General features: G+C 35.9%; 1 protein-coding gene across 24 annotated transcripts in view; it reads left to right on the forward strand.

Annotated features, from left to right (window-relative positions):
• si:ch211-168k14.2 overlaps positions 1-21,987 on the forward strand; it is a 241,568-nt gene that overhangs the window by 197,228 nt on the left and 22,353 nt on the right. For 11 of the 24 annotated variants that reach the window (XR_011016870.2, XR_012385497.1, XR_012385500.1 and 8 more), the window contains 10 exons: positions 252-404; positions 2,098-2,247; positions 2,831-2,914; positions 3,825-3,906; positions 4,027-4,137; positions 5,216-5,425; positions 9,319-9,574; positions 9,764-9,892; positions 11,852-11,977; positions 12,611-12,729. Coding sequence is in view for 17 of the 24 variants with exons in the window: in XM_073912848.1 (XP_073768949.1) it covers positions 252-404; positions 2,098-2,247; positions 2,831-2,914; positions 3,825-3,906; positions 4,027-4,137; positions 5,216-5,425; positions 9,319-9,574; positions 9,764-9,892; positions 11,852-11,977; positions 12,611-12,729 (1,420 nt within the window). In the remaining 7 variants the exon portion in view is untranslated. Of the gene's footprint in view, positions 1-251; positions 405-2,097; positions 2,248-2,830; positions 2,949-3,824; positions 3,907-4,026; positions 4,138-5,215; positions 5,426-9,318; positions 9,589-9,763; positions 9,893-11,851; positions 12,219-12,610; positions 12,730-21,987 lie in introns of those variants that run through there. The other 13 variants (XR_012385498.1, XM_021478988.3, XM_073912851.1 and 10 more) reach the window with 5 other exon arrangements.

Genomic DNA, 21,987 nt, shown 5'->3' on the forward strand with positions numbered 1-21,987 from the left:
TTTTCTTTGACAAGCAGCTACAGTAACATTACACTTACATAATTCACATGGCTCTTAAAAGCAAACACTGGAAGATTTGAGCCCAATTGAATTTTGCTCCTCGGATTGCGGCCTTGCTGAGCTTTTGGGTCATGGCATGTCTTCTGTTGCGCTTGTTTACTTATTTAGGTTATTATGATGTTTTCCCACAGCTGATAGAATGGCTCTCCCCCTTGTTTCAGCTCTCATGTGGTGACTGCTTCATGTTTCAGATGGCTGGTGGTAAAAGACTCCTTTGTTCTCTACATGAGGCCAGAGGATGGCCAAGTAGGCACTGTGATTCTATACGATAAGGGATTTCACATCAAAATAGGGGCCCTGGAGACCGGAGTCAGGCATGGAGTCACGATTGAGAATCTTTGCAGGCAGGTTGAAATAAATGTGATTTATATTGCTGATATTTGGTCATGCGATGCAATATCGAGTACAAAAAGTGTGCTGTATTGTATAAATAGTCAACATGCTTTCAGAAATGTTTATATTTATATACTTTTTGGTGTTTTGCTTAAATCTTTCGAAGCCATTTTTAATTTCACAATTCTGACCTTTTTTCATCAGGGATCTAGGTTTATATTTTACAATTTTAACTTTTTAAAAATGTTTTATTTTATCTTAATGTTCCAAAATATAAACTCAGAATTTGATATATTTTTCTATGTCACATTTGTAAATGTACAGTGCATCTCGCAATTCTTAGTTTACATCTCAAAAATATGGCTTTATTTTAATTTTTTTAGAAATCCCAATTGACCCTTTTTTGCAGATATCAGTCTGACAATCAGGGATTGATATTAACTTTTTAGATCACCAGCCACTATGGCTAATAGTTTTTCAAAATTACTAGCCACTCCCCATTTCACTAGCCACAATTTTGTTGACAGGAAAATATATACTTACATGCATACATTTGATTTTGGCATGCTGAAATTAATTAATTTAGATTTTGCAATATGTCCACAAATCCTCATTCATTTCACTTTTTGTATGTTGTGTATAACCTTGCTCAATCAACATGAGCAAATATGTTGTGGTTTCATAGCATTGCATTGCATTAGCTCTTGTTTTTACAAGACTTGTCAGAGCTCCCTAAGGATTTACATTTTTTTTTTCTAGCCACACCAAAAATAAAGGAAATATAGTTATATACATACACTTTTTATTCAACAAAACTTTTCGTAAAAAAAAAAAAAAAAATTGAAAAAAAAAAGATAAAAAATTATATATATATAAATTACACAGTAGTCTGTCCTTGCAAAAGGTCCCAGATCACCAGTTCACTATATAATTCAATGGGAATCCAATTTATTTCAAAGGGAACTGATTGCATCAGTTGCGTTTCCAGGCACAGTTGCTAGATTCCCACAAGAAATGAAAGTGTGCAAGCATCAACACGTGATACTAAAGCCCTCATCAGTGACTGAGAGTCTCTCCATGCTTGTAATCATCCTCTCATTCCTCATTCATCTGCCTTCTTTTGCTCACGTGAACACAGTTGTCAGACGTGCTGCTTTTCGATGGGCATCTTTATTGTTGAACTTTGCTTTTAAGAAAATATCATTTAAAAAATATTTTTAACCAGCAAAAGTGTTGCTGTTTGGGGCGAATGGCTTTGACAGAAATGGTCACTTTGAGTTTTGAATTTAACGTAATCTTATGTTTCTTAGTTTTATTGCTGAGCTACAAAAACCGAACTGAAGTTAAATGATTCAGTTAAATGTAAATGAATCAGACTTTTAAAATATAAATACTGTCACTTGACGTACAGTACATCTGACATCCACGAGCATATCAAAGTAAAGGCAGGTGCAGCTGTGTTCAGCATTGAACTCCATTGTGTTATAAATGGAATTGTTTATGTTTTTGCTTAAAACTTTATTGTTGTTTTTTGGCCCTTTATAGGAAAAAAGTTTGGGCATCCCTGCACTAGACAATAAATTAATCAGTTTGTTATTTACAAGAAAATAATAGTTATTATTACAATATATAGTGTATATTTATGCATGTATTCCTATTTATTTGTTTGCTGACAAAAGTATCAACCAACATTTTTCTTCACAGGGCGCTTACTATCAAGTGCTCCACATATAGACAGGCTCGTTGGTGGGGACACTCCATAGATGACTTTTCTCAGATGTTTGGACAGGATTTTCTAAGGGAAAACCGCCATGGGTCTTTCACACCTGTTAGAGAAAACACTACAGCAAAATGGTGAGAAGTTTTGCTGTCATAGTAATCATTAAGCCATGTTCTAACTAGCTCCAGTTAAAACTATTCACCTTATTCTTCACATATGAGCAGACGCCGGCGTTTGAATCTTTTTGGCTCAAGATTTCCCACCTCATTCACTTCCATTAGTTTTTAGATGTTAAAAATAGCTCGTTTTGCTGCTTGATGTTGTAAACTGATGTTTTCTTATCATATTATTCTACTTTGTCTGTATAGTCATGCAAGCACTTGCTTGTAGAACAATTAGTTTGACCGTTTTCTACCGTTTATAATCATTTCTCCCATAGGCAACTGAATCGGAAGCTCTAAAAAAACCACAAAAACAAGCACACCTCTGCATTAAAGGATAAGGTCAATAAAGGAAATAACTTACTTTTTTGTTAATATATTTGAAAGTGTACTATTTTAAATTTCAAGTATTACTTCTATCTCAGAAGTTCAGCTTGGTCCTTATCCTTTTTTTATGTCGACATGTGCGCAACACTTACCAGAACATTTTCTGTTAAATCTCTGTGATGTGCCCTGACACAGTTCTTAAATGAAGCGCCCTGTGCTCCTTTTGAAGGTTTGTCAACGCAGCGGGATACTTCGATGCCATAGCTGATGCCCTGGAAGGAGCAAAGGAGGAAATCTTCATCACAGCCTGGTGGTACAGATAAGAATCAGCATCAATTACTCCACATGTACCTAGATTTCATTCTGTGATTGCTCATTTCTTTTTATGTAACAATGTATTTTTTTCTGTTATTGCAATGTGATAGCTGTTTCTTTTCAATAGGAGAAGGTTCAGAAAGAATACATAATTGATTGTTTTTAGCTAATAATTTTAACTCTTTCCCTACCAACCACTTCCAGAATATTTTTTTTAGCTAGAAATATAGGACCATATTATATATCAAAATAAACTCAGCAGGCACACAACATCATCAAGACGTTTATATTAGGGTAGATTTAGATCATGACGTCAGGTGACCAAAATTCACTGTCTAGCCAGCATCCAAGCGATTAATTTAATGTCCTATTACGACGTCAAATTATGTTGATATTTGGTTGATTTTAGGTTGTGTTGGAAAGTGACCAAAACCCAGCGTCTGAAAGATGTCATAGTGATTACATCCACACAACATGAAGGTGTCAAGGTAACATGATTAGACGTTGATTTTAAGTTGATTTTAGGTTGGGCATTGAACATTGACATCGGCTTGACTTTGGGTTCTGACATCAACCCGATTTTGGTTGGATTTGTTGGATTTCAACAAAATCCAACGTCCCCACGACTTTGTGGTACATTTTGGTACAACATCAATATGATGTCATGTTGACGTCCTGTGCCTGCAGGGAAGCTACTAAACCAAGCCTCTGAAAAGAGTTGCGAGAATGTTGTCCAAAAATATCATCTTTTGTGTTTGAGATAGTAAAAAAAGCCATATGTTTGGTACAAAACAAGGCAGAATTAATTACAGAAGTTTTAAATGAACTATTTCCTCATACAACAGAAATAAAGAATGAACATTGACTAGAAGTTGTCAAAGCATGACGTGTTTTGATAATGCTTTTAGGTTAAGCCCAGAAATCTTCCTCAAACGGCCGGTGGTAGATGGTAACATGTGGAGATTAGACCACGTCCTCAAGCGTAAAGCAGTGAGTCTGAACACCTGCTCAAGTCTGGACTTCTGCCAGCTTCATTCTACTTCTCGCACATCTGTTTTTTTATGTTAAACCTCATGGTTCATCCAGTTAAAATGTTTTGTGTAAACTCAGGAACAAGGAGTGAAGATCTTTGTCCAGCTCTACAAAGAAGTGGAGGTGGTGATGGGACTCAACAGCGAGTACACAAAGAAGACCCTGATGGGACTTCACTCTAACATCAGGGTGAGCTGATCAGAATGTCAAACATTATCACAAGCAGATTCTTGTCCAGAAATGACAGTATTACAGAGGGGATCCGTCCCTTCGTATCAGCTTCTCACTCTTGCGTCTATCCACATCTCTCCAAGAACTAAGGTTCAATCAAAACAAATCATAGAAAACCTGAGAGCACTCAGCTTGCACACTACCTCAGGACACAGGAGTAGCATGTTACTTAGATCATGTTTGGACATTGCCAAAATCCTCGCTCATAGAATAAGGGGGATCACTCTGTTGGGAACCCTACGGATTGTGTCTGGAGATGGTCGGGTTCTTCCTTGCAGATTGTCTCCCGGAGAGCCTGAGGCTGCTTCCCTGGAGCTCGCGTGGCACCATAGCGTTGTGGTATTCATCATCGCAGCGCCCCTGGCCGGTGCGTGATTGACGCGCCGTCACATTATCTTATTGGAGAGCTGGTTGAGTCTGGGCAGAGGAGTGACACTGGGAAGTGGCTTGGGATCTACACCCCAAGGACGTGTGCGGTGAAGCAGCTGGGTGGAGGTATTCCTGGGCCCTGCTGGTGTAGAAACACCTGCCAGGGGCGGTGTCCTCTGGAGGGTTTGCCAAAGCTGGTGAAGACGCAGCTGTTTTGCACAAAGGTTGACACCATCTACATCATGGTTTTATTTTTGGCAGAGGGCCCGCTGTATTTTTTTTTAGATGATTTTGAGGAAATTTGGACAAATGAGAAAAGAAGTTACGTTTATCAATTTCGTCAGGGTTTATATGAAATGTTCCTCACATTTGTCAAGATGTAAACCAAACTTAAAAAAAAATCTATTAACACTTTTCCCAAAAATGGTTTCCATCATTGGAATGATATGGATATATAATGTCCATCTATTTTTATAGTCTATGGTTTATATAATGAAAGGATGTGATAGGAATGATTGATTAAATAGTAAAGAATTGATTGATTGATTTAGTAATCATTATAGTAATAATACAATTTAAATACTAATCCTACTGACCAGAATTTCCCTGTGTCTCGTGCAGTTGAGAAAAGACACCTGACAAGCTGGCCATCTGTATTGATTAACAGGTCATCCGACACCCTGATCACATGCCCTCCACTGCATTGCTTTGGGCTCACCATGAGAAGTCGGTGGTGATTGACCAGTCACTAGCCTTCCTGGGAGGGATTGATTTGGCTTACGGAAGATGGGACGACTACCAACACAGACTGGCTGATGTGGGAAGTGTGAGAAGAAGCCCTCAGCAAAGTCCTGCTATTTCCCCCAGCCTCACTCATGTAAGACCACTATTACCTGTTGCACTTTCTAAGGTAACATCATCATTAATGTAATCCGTACAATTATAAATCTCAGTCATTCTGATCTATTATTGTACTACTGTTTAGAAGGTACTTATTATATGGTCACACTTTATTTTGATGGTCCGTTTGTTGAATTTAAGTTACATCTCTTCTACATGCCGACTAATTCTCATTAGATTATAAGTAGACTGTTAGGTTAGGGTTAGTTAGTGTAAGGTGATATGTTCTTGCAAAGTTTCTTATAGTCAGTTAAATGTCTGTTAGAGTAGCAGTATCAACAGATATTAAGCAAATAGTCTGATAATACTAAAATGGACCATCAAAATAAAGTGTTACCCATTATATTCCTTTGATAGCAAAGCTAAATTTTCACAGTACTAATGCAGTTCCACCAATCTTCAGTGTCACATGATTATTCAGAAATCTTTCTAATATGATACTAAAGGATTCATGAGACATTTCTTATCATAGTCAGTTCTAAGAGTGTTAGTGCTGATTAATAATTGTGGATATTATGGTGCATTTCCTAAATTAATGGAGAGTTCAAAAGACCATCCTTTATTTGAAATAGAAATTTGAAGATTTTATCAATACCTTTTTATCAATTAATTGCATACCTGCTGTATAAAAGTATTCATTTATTTGTAAAGCTAAATTATAATATTACACAGAAGTGTGTTGTACAGGAATAAACCTAGTAAACGTGAGTGGCTTTGAATGTTTCTTAAAATGCCCTGCTATTGACAACTGGGTGTTTCTGAAATCTGTCAAAGACCTCAATGGGGGACTCAATGGGGGCGCAAGAACATCTTCTATTTCAATCTACTCTTCAAAGCCATGTAAATTCATCTGTATAAGTCCAACATAGAGGTGGCTCAGTGGTTAGCACTGGTACCTGACAGCAAGAAGGTCACTGGTTCGAGTCCGGGCTGGCTTAGTCAGCATTTTCTGTGGAGTTTGCATGTTCTCCACGTTAGTGTGGGTTTTCTCTGGGTACTCCATTTCCCCCCACAGTACAAAGACATGCGCTAGGTGAATTGGATGAACCAAATTGGTCTTAGTGTGTGTGTGTGTGTGTGTGTGTGTGTGTGTGTGTGTGTGTGTGTGTGTGTGTGTGTGTGTGTGTGAATATGACAGTGTATGAGTGTTTCCCAGTACTGAGTTGCAGCTAGAAAGGCATCTGCTGTGTAAAACACAAGCTGGAATTGGCAGTTCATTCCGCTGTGGCAACCCATGATAAATAATGGACTAAGCCAAAGGAAAATGAATGAATGAACTGCAATGTGTTTATTTGATTCTGTCATGTTAGGAAATAATCACATTGGTCTGCGATCCTTACTTGAAAGCATTGGGAGCAAAGCTAAATTACAATTGTAGCAATTTATATTTTGTGGCCATTCTAACAATGCTGTGGTCCAGACAGCATTTCAGTTGTACACTTACTAGGATTGATTTTGTGGCTGGCGATTCAGGGCCTCGGCCTTCTTATTCTTTTCTTTTTTTCCAACGAGCCAACGTAAAATTGCAATTACGGAGCATCTGGGGCACCCTTGAAGGGCCTGCGGTTGATAATTCCAGTCCTTCTCGCTGGGCCTTTCCTTCCCCCCAGAGAGCTGCATTAAACATAAAGGCCCTGCATGGATGAGTGAGTCAACAAATGACTGGGGCCACTAAATGGGAGCTTGATTTCGTCTATATGCCACCTCTCCCGGCCTGCTGCCTACCTGCCTGCCATTGTGTCATTAAATATGGGTCTGAGCTTTTAAATAAACATGATTTGAACCCAGATGACGGCACTTATTGCATTTACTAAGGGGCTTCTCTTAGCATGCTTGAGTGACTGTATCTATCAATGCGGGGCTCCTCAACTGTAAAATCTTTGCTAATATACATGAAACTGTTACAGCTGTTGGTCTAACCTTTCAAAACGTCTCCTAAGGAGCACAGTGATATTTGCACTTAATAAAATTATGCCCACCAGGAGAATAGTGCTCTGACATTTGCCATTTGTCAAGTCGAGGGCACTATGATCCCCCATGAGCCATTAACTCGCACACATCAGAGGGCATTTTACCATCGCTCAGACTGGAGTCACTTACACTATCGTTTAAGTCATAGCTTCCCTGGGCCGATGCTGCACGGGTGGCCATTACCGCTCTCTACAGTACGAATCACAGGCTGACAGCTAGCCAGATGTGGCAGCCATGTAGATAACGGAAGTTTTCACTGTTCAATGGATTGGTGTGAAAAGTTTGTCTTTGTTCTTTGTCCCTGGATTGTGCAACAGTTATTTTTCTTGTATTTTTTGTAGACTTTATAAATGTGTAAAATCTAAGAGCAAAGAAGTCATGGAAATAAAATCAGCGTCCAAGTACGCTTTAAAACCTTAGCCAAGTTTTTATTTTTCATTTGCTAACCCTCACGTTGTATCTCTGTGACTGATTGTGTGTGCAGTTGTACAAAATTTGCTACTCTTCATAGAAAAGTCACATGAGTTTATCATGTGATCACGAGTTTCACATGTGAATGTACAAATGGTTGGTCGTGATGACTATGAGTTGCTGGCATGGGAGGAGTCAAGTTGGACATTAATGTGCTGAACCAAATAACCAAATGTTTTTGCTGTATTTGATTTCTGAAGAAAAAATAAAGTATCTCAAGTTCAGTATTGTTTGTTTTTAATATTATGTATTTAATTTAAAATGCTTTGATCTAATTTATTATATTAAATAAAATAATATTTTTAACTTAGAACATTTTAAGAGTTTAAATAAAAAAAAACATCTGAAAATGTACAATTAAATTATAAAAAAAATATAAAAATTAATTATATAAAATTTAATTTAGATTATTCGAAGAGTTCAAATCGTCTGAAATTTCCATCGAAAATTTACGTTTCTCTCAGGTTCCTTTGTTTATGTTGAGATGTTTTACTTTAAAGACCTGGAAAAGGTCTTATTCTTTGCCATAAAAGTGATATTTCTGAATATACACACGGGATTTTGTATCTAAATTCTTAATTTCTTCTTATACAAACATACTTTTATATATAAATAATAGTAATAAGAACAAATTTAAACAACCTATTTCTATTACATGGGTTTTCCATGTGATTATACTGTGTTTTCAGAAGTGAAATTTTACATGTGCTAATTTACATCTTAATGAGATCACGTGATCACATCAAATTAACGTCGAAATTGTGGGACATCTCTGTAAGGGATTGCCTTAAATTTAGAATTTAATTAAATTTAATTCAAATTTAATTTAGAAATTGATTAAATGTAACTTTATGAGTCATTTCACTCACTCACTATCCTTCAGATAGTGTCAAAGCAATATCAACCGCCAATTACTCTGGCATATGTTTTGTAGCTGCAACCCAGCTCAATCGCTAAGGCTAATTTTATTTACTCAATTCACCTATACTAATATGTCTATTAATATGTATAATATGTCTTTGGAGTGTGGGGGAAACCCCGAAACCCACACAGACACTGGGAGAACATGTAAAGTCCACACAAAAATGCCTCCTGGCCCAGCTGGGACCTGAACCAGCAACCTTCTTGCTGTAAGGCAACAGTGCTAACCACTGAGCCTCTGTGCTGCCCTATGAGTCATTTTAAACGTAAAGTTAAATAATTTACAGTTGAAGTCAGAATTATTACCCACCCTTTAAAATTATCTTTTTTAAATATTTAGTGGGTTATGACCAATTTGGACCTTAAGAAGATATGAAACTGAAGTTTAATTTTGCTGCACACAAAGATCACTAGGATGCTAAATAAGATGAATAGGATAGATGAAGACATAAAACATGTCTTTTCTGTCTTATATGTGTTTCATTCATGGGCTGTATTGTTTTGTAGCAGTCAGTTGCCACCGTGGAGGAGGGCGAGGAGGTAAAACTAAATGTGGTGGTTGAAGAAATTCATATTGGAGAAGGAGGAGCAGGCAGAGCTGGAGATGCAGGCTCGATGGAGGATCCAAGTGAGATCTGTACGAGTTTTATGATGACTATGCCTAAAGAGGATCAGAGAGAAAACAGCCTCACCCTACCCACAGAAAGGCTGCTAAGAACACCGTCTGAGAAAAGTCACCACAGCTTTGATGCTGCAGAGTCCAGTAAGAAGAATTTAGTAAGAACTAAATAAACCCTTAAACATTAACTTTGGTGTGCTGGTTGTGGTGCAATTGTTAAACATTAGATCTTACATTACCCTGTATAAATTAGAATTAATTGTCTAATTTATTAATTTATTAATTGTCTAATAGGTCTAACAGAGACTGTGTGTATGCGTGTTCTGTTTGTAGAGCGTTACAGCAGGACTAGTCTTAATTCCAGGACACCTCTCACTCTTGAATGTTACACCAAGAGCTTGTCTCTGCATTCCAGTGATTCCTACTCTCTCGGCCTGCATCATTGTCTCCCTCTGCCTTATGGTTAGTATACACTAGCTGTCGCTGTACCAAAATTCCAGTAGTCAGATCCAGTAGCAGTATAATTTCCTTTTAGATGAAGCCGATTTCACTTTAGATCAGCCACATCACTTTATTTATTGTTTTTTTTATAACAGTCTTGTTATGATAAAAACTTAAACCACCATTTATTGGCTACAGATTAAATAAGTTCCATAAGTAAAATGAACATTTATATTATTCTTAAGAAAATCGATTGTCAATAATAACTGATAAACCTTTTAAGATCTGAGGTTGCTGGTTGATTTTTCATTCGCACCCTCTGGTAACCCCTCTGGTAAGTGTTAGTTTCATACTGATTAGTTTATCAAACAATGTTTGATTCCTACATGATTACTGCATTTAAATTTAGACACTTTAAGCTTTCTATAGATATATGTCTCATGTCTGTGTGTCTTGTTTTCACATAGTTTCAGTTCATTTTAGTGATGTGTTTCTAAAAACAGTTCGCGGAGAGACAAAAGAAACAACCACAGTGTTTATTTTATTTATTTTGCAAAAGCACACACTTTTGTTGTTATTGTGTGTATACACAAAAAAGTAGACACCTAAGAGATTGGTGTATAACACATATTTGTGTGACTAAAATCAACAGAGTATTCTTCGGATAGCATAGTGTGAGTACGGCGTTAGTGTCTTTTGCAGTGATTAAGAAAAAAAAAAAAAGATGCTGGTCACGCCGGCGTGATCTGGCGACCTCAGAGGGTTAATTACTCTTGTTTTATACTGCATTAGCCACAATGTACAGAAAAGTATACACTGCTCAATATTATTGATACATGTAAACATTTTGTGCTGTCCACATTTACAAGCATATGGATTCCAGACTGACCAAGCACAATGAACTGCTGGTACTGCAGAGAGACAGATAATAAAAACACTGTTTTAAATATTATGTATCCACCTGATACTAAAGAACTGGTATTTTTGACAACTCTAGCAAACACATACATTCACAAGATTGTTATAACACATTTAATGGTCATCATAATCTTAAATCTGTAATATTTAGATAAAAAAACTATGTACATTTATATGTATTTACTTACGGACCAACATTTTTGCATCTGCAAGCATCTAATTACATCGAGTTGTTTCGAATGCAGCGTCTATAGCACTGAACAGTAAATTTGACATTGTTCTCTCTTCTAGCTGCCGTTATCAGTCTCACACATTATGTTTCTTTTTCTGAAAGTCATGACACCATCATGAAGTTTTTCTTTCATTATTTCAGCAAATGTGATTGTAAAAAATGATAATTGTTGTATTCTCCCATTCACTGCGCTCTAAGTTTACCCAACTATGACTTCCACTACAGAGAAACCAAGAAATGTGAAAAGAGTCCATTATGTTTATAATACAACACACTAAGCAAACAATCTTTAATAGCTGATATATCATATACAGTGCTCAATATATATAATTACACCCCTCACAAGTCTCTCTTTTAAATTATTATTTTCTATAGGAAGCTTTACAATATTATATTTGTGCATATACATTAGATTAGTCAGTACTAAAGCCAAATCTGGAGCTTATCTAACAAAATAACTTGCAATAATGGTTCAATAATTGGTAACCCAAATTTATATGTTTGACAAAAATATTAAATAACATTTTTAAAAATAGCAAAATCAAGAGAAACTGAAAGATATACAATTTTGTTAAAACGTTGTAGTTTGTAATATTTTGCTTGAATTTAATTGTATTATCTTTCTATCTCTAAACATGTTTGGTGACTAAAATATAGTTTTAATAAATATATCTGTTTAATAAATCTGTTTTGTTTAAATTTTCACTGAGAAATGGATAAAAATATTCATTTTCAAAATGGGGGTTACTCAATTATGCTGAGCACTGTATATGAATTGATACAACATTGTATCTATGAAATGTTTTTGTGTGTCTGTCAATGTGTTTTAGAGACCAGTTCCCTTAGAAGTTACATTGGCAGTACTGAACTCTGCGGAGAGACTCGCTTCTGGCACGGCAAAGACTACTGCAACTTCATCCTCAAAGACTGGGTCAAACTCAACAAGCCTTTTGATGGTATGTCTACAAAATCACAACCAACAACCTCAGCATCTTCTTTTTAGACCTCAGCTGATTATTTTGCATTACAAAAAGTGGAAAAAAATCAAGATGCGTTCATATTTCTGTGTTTCTCGAAACAGTGAATCTTTAGGCCTTTAGACCAAAAAAAAAACAAAACAAACAAACTAGCAAACAAGAAAGACAAAAATGACAACTGCACTATACATTCTTTGATATCTTAAGTCAGATTCATCAAATAAAGCAATCTCTCCAGCCCAGGAGTGAGGGAAAGAAGGCATAGAAGTTGTTTCCAATAATCCCATTCTGTAGCCGGTATGGGGTTATTTTCCCAGCTCTATTCTCTTGCCAGAGGGAGATAACTTCATTTTTGCATCTCTGCTTTGTGAATGTGAAGTCCTGGTTTCGCACATAGTGCCAACTGGGTAGGACACAGCAGGAGAATGGAGGAGTCTGATAGATGAATGTAGTGAAATACTCGAAGACGGTTGCGCACTGACAAAGACGGTGAAAGAGAAAGACCACACTGTGATTCCTTCAAAAGGCCTGTCTGTCATCTCTGCATAATGGTTTGGCTAATGTTGTTATGAATTATAGAGGCTGTTTGGTGTTTATTTTGCTCTGCTTAAGATTTTATTGACAGGTATAAAACGCCACGGATGCCCTGGCATGATATTGGTGTGATGGTTCATGGAAAGGCTGCGAGAGATATTGCACGACATTTCATTCAGAGGTGGAATTTTACAAAGGTAGGAAAAATCAAGAATGTTTTTAGCAATCTCTGCCTTTGATCGTTGAATAATAAGGAAAAGATGATTGGTTCTCTATTTTTTCATCTGCAAAAAGCTAGAATTTTAAAAATGATGCGCTGTAAAAATCAGCTGTTTGTCTATATATTGTAGCACAAATTAGCTGTACACTTACAAAATATTTTAGTTTACAATTGTTTGTAGCTTTTTTTGTACTGTAATTTACATGACCAACCAGACAATATACAATTAAATAAAAATAATTAAATAAAAGAGGGTGGCATGGTGGCTGGGTCAGTTGCCATTTCTGTGTTGAGTTTGCATGTTCTCCCTGTTGGCGTGAGTTTCCTCTGGGTGCTACGGTTTCCCCCACAAGTCCAAACACATGCAGTGTAGGTGAATTTTATGAACCTAATTAGCTGTAGTGTATTTGTGTGTGAATGTAAGAGTGTATGTGTGTTTTCCAATACTGGGTTGCAGCTGGAACATCTGCTGCATAAAACATATGCTAGATAAGTTGGCAGTTAATTGCGATCAATGTTACATTTGAAATCAGACATATACAGAAAACACTCATTAAAACTGTTGCATTTTCCATAGAGTAGCTTCTAGTTTCTTTTAGTGTTTTCAGTTTTTTTTACACTTTGAAAACAATGATCTGTTCTCTGACATTATTTGAAGAAAATGAAGAAAAATAAGGTGACTTTAATTAATATTTTATAATACATTATATTTTTTTTTGTGATGAGATAGCACAATGAGCTGCAAATACAATATATATTGTAATAATAAATATATATTAAATGAATGCATTCAGGCGATGCAGTGGCACAGTAGGTAGTGCTGTCGCCTTACAGCAAGAAGGTCGCTGGTACGAGCCTCGGCTGGGTCAGTTGCCGTTTCTATGTGGAGTTTGCATGTTCTCCATGTGTTCGCGTGGTCCAGTGTGTGTAATTGAGAGTGTGTGTGTGTGTGTGTGTGTGTGTGTGTGTGTGTGTGTGTGTGTGGATGTTTCCCAGAGATTGGTTGCAACTGGAAGGGCAAAATGTGCTGGATAAGTTGGCTGTCCATTCCGCTGTGGCGATCCCTAGATTAATAAAAGGACTAAGCCGAAAAGAAAATGAATGAATGAATGAATTAATTAATTATTGAATACATTTATTTCACAGGGTCCCAAACTGTGCTTACTGAAATGAAAATCGAACAATGTGAAATTATTAAATGAAAAAATGAATGCATTTAATTAACAAGTGCTGGTATTTTAACGACTAATTGCAAGGGTTTATATTTTTAGGTCCTGAAATTAAACATAGCCATTGTTTAAGCTGAGAATATTAATATTAACTAAAAATATTTCTCTTAAATACTTAAATTTAGTACTTCATAGTCATCTTCCAGGATTCATTTTAAAATATTCAGTTCTGTTTAAAAATACAATCTATTATATTCTAAAGGCAATTTTCAGGTCATTTTATTTTTGTTCTGCTGCCATAAATTCAGCTATTAAAATTCAATCTTTCAATATTAAACAACACTTAGCTTTCCAACTCTTTCAATGTGTGAGCCGTAAGATTAGTAGGGGAGTGCAGGGCACAAAGTAACATGGGGTAAAATGTAACAGAGTTTTAAGATATCTGATCAGGGTTAACCATGGCATGCTTCTGAGGTTTTTACCACAGAGTCGGCAGACGTCTTCCTGCCAATTATTGAAAAAGTTTTGCGAAATTCGGATGAGAAGCACAAGATAAATCATTTTTGCAGCATAAATTTATTTTTTCATTCATTCATTTATTTTCTTTTCGGCTTTAGTCCCTTTATTAATCCAGGGTCGCCACAGCGGAATGAACCACCAACTTATCCAGCACATTTTTACGCAGCGGATGACTTTCCAGCCGCAACCCATCTCTGGGAAAGTATTTTTTTATTATACTCAATATATATATATATATATATATATATATTTTTTTTTTTTTTTTAAATCTGTAAAAGTATGTAAGTGAAGTCTTATATTGTTGTGATTGCTATCTTCTAGGCTAAAAGATGGAACCATTTTGAAAGATTTAAAAAAAAAACACACAGAGGGAAAACACAACACAGCAGTTGTAACAGGGTGTCAATAAGCCACAAACTGTCGGACACCAACTAAACTAACAAAATATTTTTGTAATTTTGAGTGTTATGTTGGTAACATCCAACACAATCTCACGGCAATTCGTAACTTTTTCATTTAGTGGCTAATTCGTATGAATTCGTACGATCTAATTCGTACAATTTAGTATGATTTGCTTATCCCCCAATGACGGTTGGGGTTAGGGGTGGGGTCAGGTGTACGACTGAACTCGTACGAATTTGTACGAATTAGCCACTAAACTGGCAAAACGTAAAATACTTACGTTTTCTCGTGAGATCAGGCTGTAACATCTATAAAAATGTTTTTTAGTAGAAAATATTTTTTAATAGAACAAAATATATATTTTATCAAAGATGGGGGTCTCGAGTCACACCACTTGACTTAAGTTGCAAAATTTAGGACTTCAGACTTGCTTGACAAATATCCAAAAAAGACTCGACTTGACTTGAACTTGACTGTCATGACTTGAGACTTGACTTGGACTTAAGTTAAATGACTCAAAATTATGTTATTATGCATTACATACAAAAACAAAAGTTCTAAATGTAAATATAAAATGCTAAAGAAATTGCAACAGTAAAAATAAAATTGGCAAAAATTTGATTGACTTGAAAGTGACTTTATAGAACAAACAACGACTTGACTTGAGATAAGCAGTGACTAGACTTGACTTGAGTCTGACAAAAATTGACAACTTGCTTGAGACTTGAAGGTTATGACTCAAGACTTGCTTGTGACCTGCACATGTGTGACTTACTCCCATCTCTGTATTTTATTGCTAATATTGCAAGTAAATTCATTGTATAATAATGGACAATAATGCAAATAAATCCATATGTGTTCATCCAATAGATAAACAAATAAACATGCTGTGCTATGTAGAATTAAAAAAACAATGAGTTAAGTACTGAGGAAATATACTATTTAAAGTAAACTGAATTTACATTAATTGTGTGAAATTTGACTTTATAAGCATATGTTACAACTAACCCTTAGTTGTAACAACCCTTAGTTGTCTGTTACAACTTGCCCTGCAGGTTGGGTAAATAATAATAATCTTACTGCTGGCACTTTTGGCAATACTGCACAGAAACCATAGATTCAGCGATCATACTTTCAGTGCTCATTTGTAGAAAAGGCTTGTGTGTTGTTGGTAAAAACAAATGGTTTGTCTAACCCCATATCTTTGTTCATTATTGGGCCAAAACCAAAAAGTGTTACTTTGTGCCCTGCTCACCCTTACATTTGTTTTATAGCATTACTTTTACAGTGAAGGTTTTGTAGCATTTTTAAACCCTTTTTAAAGTTACAAGAGTTTCATATAAAAGATAACTTCCTGAGCTATACTGTAACCTATAAGCAACATACTTTTCTTCTTGAGGAGTTTTGCATTTGTCAGAAAGCATATTGCATTGTATTGTTTGGTATACAGTTTATGTATAAACCAAATCCTTGAATGTACATAAAAATGAGCTTTTAAATTGTTAGGGGGTGCACAAACACCACCTCCATTCAGAAGTCTTAATTGTAAGAAGTACAGATCAGAGAGCATGCAAGAAGCCGTCGTTTCCAAGTCTTTTTGTAAATCCATCTTTATTAGCTTGAGCTTAGCACCCCCTGCAGTTGCTCATTGTGTCCTGTTCTGAATGCCGTCAGCATTCAATGGCCGCCTGCTCTCTCAGCCCCCTTTTAGAGCAATTAGAGGCCTTTTTACTTTGATTGTTCAGTAATTGAATTGGTTTGAGGCCTGTATGATTTCCTTTGGATTATGCCAGTCATATTTCAGGCTTGGCTAGCGATCAGACACTCTGCTGGTGAATAATTAAAGGAGAGGAAGCCAGGTGTGTGTGTGCGGCAAACAAAAGCCAGTTGAATGCTTCTGATGAGGTGTTTAGTGGAAATGAGAATTTACAGCTCAAAGACAGACTAGTCTCATTTATATCTTTTGCTGTTGATTAGGGAAAACCGTTCATCACGTTTCACAACAAAGAAAGTATTGCGAAGTGGAAACAATACTGTCAGTGATTTGTGAGGAAGGTGCTATCAGTAATATATGAGGACTTTGCTTATACAGTTCTCAACATATATGAGTACACCCCTCACAAATCTCTTTTCAGTTCATATTGTTAATAGGAAGCTATACAATATTATAGTTGTGCATACTGTACATTAGATTAGTCAGTATTAAAGCCAAATCTGGAGCTTATCTAACAAAATAACTTAGGATAAGGTGCAAAAACTAGTACACCCAAATTTATATGTTATAGAAAAATATTAAATACAAATTTATAAAAGAGAAAAAATCTAGAGAAGCAAACATTTTGTTTGAAATTCTGTATGCTGTAATAATTTTCTGCGATATTTTGCTTGAATTTAATTGTATTATCCTTTAATTTCTCAATATGTTTGATGACTAAAATATTATTTGAATAAATATATCTGCTTAATAAATCTGTTTTGTTTAAGTGCACCAAAATACATTGCCTATATTCACTGAGAAATGGAGAAAAATATTAATTTTTAAAATGGGGTGAACTCACTTATGCTGAGCACTGTATATGCACATACACATAGATCATATTATCAAAAGTTACTATGTTTTAAAACTACATTAAAAATGGATTTGTTGTCATTGCTAAATTGTAACTATTAATACTAATACTGTTTGACATGTATTGCTCATTGTGAGTGAATGTTAGTTATTGTTAACTTAGGGAACTCTACTGTATTTTTAAACTTTTTATTATAAAATATTGCATTTATAAAATAACAAATAATATTTAAAAAATCAATAAACAAATTGAACTAAATAACTGTTTTATATTTTAATATATTGTCTTGTTTTTTCAGCAAGCTTTTTTCCAGTCATCATTGTTATGGACTCTTTCAGAAATCACTCTAATATTCTGATTGGTTTATTAATGTTAAAATCTTTTTCATGACTCTTTTGACTCACCCCGGCCTATAAATCTGAACTTTTAAGTTTTCATTCTTCATAAAGATCCCTTAAGTCCTCTGCTCAGCTTCTGCTAATTGTTCCTAAATTCTGGTTAAATAAAACTAAATGAAACAGAGCTTTCTTTGGAGCACATTACCTTCAGCTATATATATATATATATATATATATATATATATATATATATATATATATATATATGTGTGTGTGTGTGTGTGTGTGTGTGTGTGTGTGTGTGTGTGTGTGTGTGTGTGTGTGTGTGTGTGTGTGTGTGTGTGTGTGTGTGTGTGTGTGTGTGTGTGTGTGTGTGTGTGTGTGTGTGTGTGTGTGTATGTATGTATGTATGTATGTATATGTGTGTATATGTGTGTATCTTTTAAAATTTTAACTCTTCTCTTTAGCCTATTGATACATGTAATACCCAACAGTGAACTTTATCAAACAAGATGGGTGTAGTTAACTCAAAATATACTAAAAGTTAAAGGTTTGTAATTAAATACCTCATTACTTCAACTTAAATGAAGTAAGTACTCATATAGATTAGTTTTTTTTTTACTCAAATGGTTTGTAGCAATCGATTTCCTCAAACAGTTTGAGTTGCCTTAACTTATTGGGTTGTAGAGTACTCAGTTGGTTTGAGTTCTCTTCATTTATTGGGTTTTACTCTGCTCAAATTGCTTTTTTAACTCAAATGGATTAAGTTCACAGTACTCATTAGGATTAATTAGTTTTTGCACTTAAATGGCTTGTTGCAATTGGTTTCCTCAAATGGTTAAAGTTGCTTTAACTTTTGGGGTTTTACAGTGTATAAAAGAATGTATTTTTAGCACTCATTAACTGTATAGATTTTAAATATTTATTTAAAATTTTTATTGTAGCACACAGTATTGTCCTGTCGATCTAATTGTTAATTTTTTTAGCCATGTATGTGAAGCAAGTAAAATGTGATGTGCATACAGTATAGAAATGTAAATATTTACCGAATAAACCCAGCATTACCCTCAGAAACAATTTTGCAGTGTCTCATTGTTTTTAACTAAATATAATTTTTATTAAACAGTGACTTCTGTACAAGTGATGCATTAATGCACCTGTGCTAAACTAACTGCTATTATAATCAGAACTAGAATCAGAATCTATTATTTACTGTCTAAACATATGCTCAGTGATTTACTGAGCTTCATGCGTATAGTCTGTACCTGCGATACGAAGAAGAACAAAAAACAAATTAGTTTAAGTCAAATCTTTTTTTAGAACTGTGGTGAATCAGACATGTGATTCACTATCAAGGTCACTGGAGTTATGAGTATGGTTTGGGCAGCTGCCAACAGCCCGTGAGCACAGTTAATGTTAGTTCTCCCTCATCAGGGCTCAATGGATTTTAATCAACACATTATGCCAGTTGTTAATTGCCTGAGAACCATCTGTTTATAACCACACAGCCCAGATTACTGCTTGCCCACAGTGTAAGCTGACACGGTGTACAGCTCGCTAATTTGCACCACGAGCTCTTCCTTCAACAGAGGTGAAAACGTCAAGTCAAATAAAACTTCCAAAGAAACTCTGGTGCAAGTGAATAAATCATAATTTAGGGCTTTGTTTTAGTAACACTGTTTCATACAGAACAAAACTGAAAGTGTGGATCTGAGGTGTCAAACATACAACCCACAAAGGCCTGAAAGATGTTCGGAAGAATGATGGAAATAAATTAATAAATAAAACATTCGTTTAAAAATTAGATCAAGTGTTTTTGCTAAATTTTTTTTATCTGAAATGCAGCAGACAGCTTAAAGTAAGGGAGCTAGGATTATGTGACATAAAGTGCAATATAATATAATTGTTTTAACCGTGTGTGAGAAAGATGGATGCAGCATTTTAAAATTTACAATACCTAACAAAGGTCTTGTTGCCTATCCAGGTTTTAGGAATAACAAATAATAATTTGAACTTCTAGTTGATCATGGATCAGAGGCGGCTTACTGTATATGAAAGACAAACGCCTCTAGATTACACTTATTTTACCAAAATAAAATATGATCATGCCTTGATCATTAATTTTTTAATTAGGACAGTAAGGTCTGACTGTGCTCGGACAAAAGTCTTGTCACTTAACAGAAACATTCATTCATTCATTCATTCATTCATTTTCTTTTCGGCTCAGTCACTTTATTAATCTGGGGTCGCCACAGCGGAATGAACCGCCAACTTATCCAGCATATGTTTTACGCAGCGGATGCCCTTCCAACTGCAACCCATCTCTGGGAAACATCCATACACACTCATTCACACTCATACACTATGGACAATTTAGCCTACCCAATTCACCTACACCAAATTTCTTTGGACAGTGGGGGAAACCAAAGCACCCAGAGGAAACCCACACGAACACGAGGAGAACATACAAACTCTACACAGAGACGCTAACTGACCCAGTCGAGCACCACCTACTGCGCCACCGCGTCGCTTAACAGAAACAATGAATGTACAGTATGTAATATAAAGTCATGGTGCAGTGGAAAAAGAATGGCTATTGTGTATGAGCTTGGAGGACTGCATCCATACATCTCTGCAATGGCTCAAATACTTATTAATAAATTCATCTGCAATGGCAAAGATGGTGTTCTTGCAGGACTCCCAAAGTTCATCAAAATTCTTTGGATGCATCTTCAAATGCTTCTTCCTTCATCTCACCCCAGACATGCTCAATAATGTTCATGTCTGGTGACTGGGCTGGCAAATCCTGGAGCATCTTGACCTTCTTTGCTTTCAGGAACTTTGATGTGGAAGCTGAAGTATGATAAGAAGCGCTATCCTGCTGAAGAATTTGCCCTCTCCTGTGGTTTGTAATGTAATGGGCAGCACTAATGCAATGTAATTTAATGTAATGCATTTATATAGTGCATTTATTGTGTATGGCCATACACCTTAAGCACTTTACAATCATGAAGGGGGGGGGGGGGTCTCTCCACACCACCACTAGTGTGCAGCATCCACTTGGATGTTGCGATGGCTGCCACAGGACAACGGGACCAGTGCACTCACCACACACCAGCTATTGGTGGAGTGGAGAGACAGTGATAGAGCCAATTCGGTGGATGGGGATGATTGGGAGGCCTTGATCGTAAGGGCTGATAGAGGGAATTTGGCCAGGACACCGGGGTTACAACCCTACTCTTACACGAGAAGTGCCATGGAATTTTACATGACCACATAGAGTCAGGACCTCGGTTTAACGTCTCATCTGAAAGACGGCGCCCACTGACAGTGTAGTGTCCCCTTCACTTTTACTGGGGCATTAGGACTCATGCAGACCACAGGTTGAGCATCCCCTGCTGGCCTCACTAACACCACTACCAACAGCAACCTAGTTTTCCCAAGTGGTCTCCCATCCAGGTACTGACCAGGCTCAACCCAATTAGCTTCAGTGAGTAACCAGTCTTGGGCTGTGTCTCATATGGCTGTGGTGATAATGTCTTGAAACCTCAGGCTGTTGATGCAGCCATTCACTCTGCAGATCTCTCGCATGCTCTCATACTAAATGTAACCCCAAACCATGATTTTTCCTTCATCAAACTTGATTTACTTTTACTACTGTAAATGAGATGTTGTAAATATTTATGTCAGATGTCCAGAGTGCATGTTACCCTTTTTATCAGTGTGATAAACAAATAAATTATCCAAAAGGTAAACAAAAATGAAATTAGTATTTGTAGACTTACGTTTTAAACACAATATCCATGTTACTGCTCTGTTCTGCTATCAGACATAATGTAGATACAAATCTCAGTGCACAATTATGGTCTGTTTAATTATATATTTGAGCCAATAATTCAATGATCAATTCATAATGACAGTTATTTGCTACACTGAATTGCTACATATTAATTTAGCCATTTGAATTAATCATTTGAATGAAATAATAAGACTAAATTATAAATTAAATTAAATAAGATTAATTTGTAAATTCAATTTTAGTTAGTAAGGCAAACAATGATTTAACAAAGTCAGTTTTTTTTTGTTTTTTTTTTATCTAGCCACTAACCTAATGTCAGTGTGACACCACTAGCCTAGATGAATCTAATATCATGGAAAGCAAAAAGATTTTTCTCCCATATGCAGATCACTGGTATAGGGTGGTGACATTTCTTTGTTTGCCAAAAACAAAGCTTGT

The sequence above is a fragment of the Danio rerio genome, chromosome 9 (genome assembly GCF_049306965.1).
Source record: "Danio rerio strain Tuebingen ecotype United States chromosome 9, GRCz12tu, whole genome shotgun sequence".
Taxonomy (NCBI): Eukaryota; Metazoa; Chordata; class Actinopteri; order Cypriniformes; family Danionidae; genus Danio; species Danio rerio.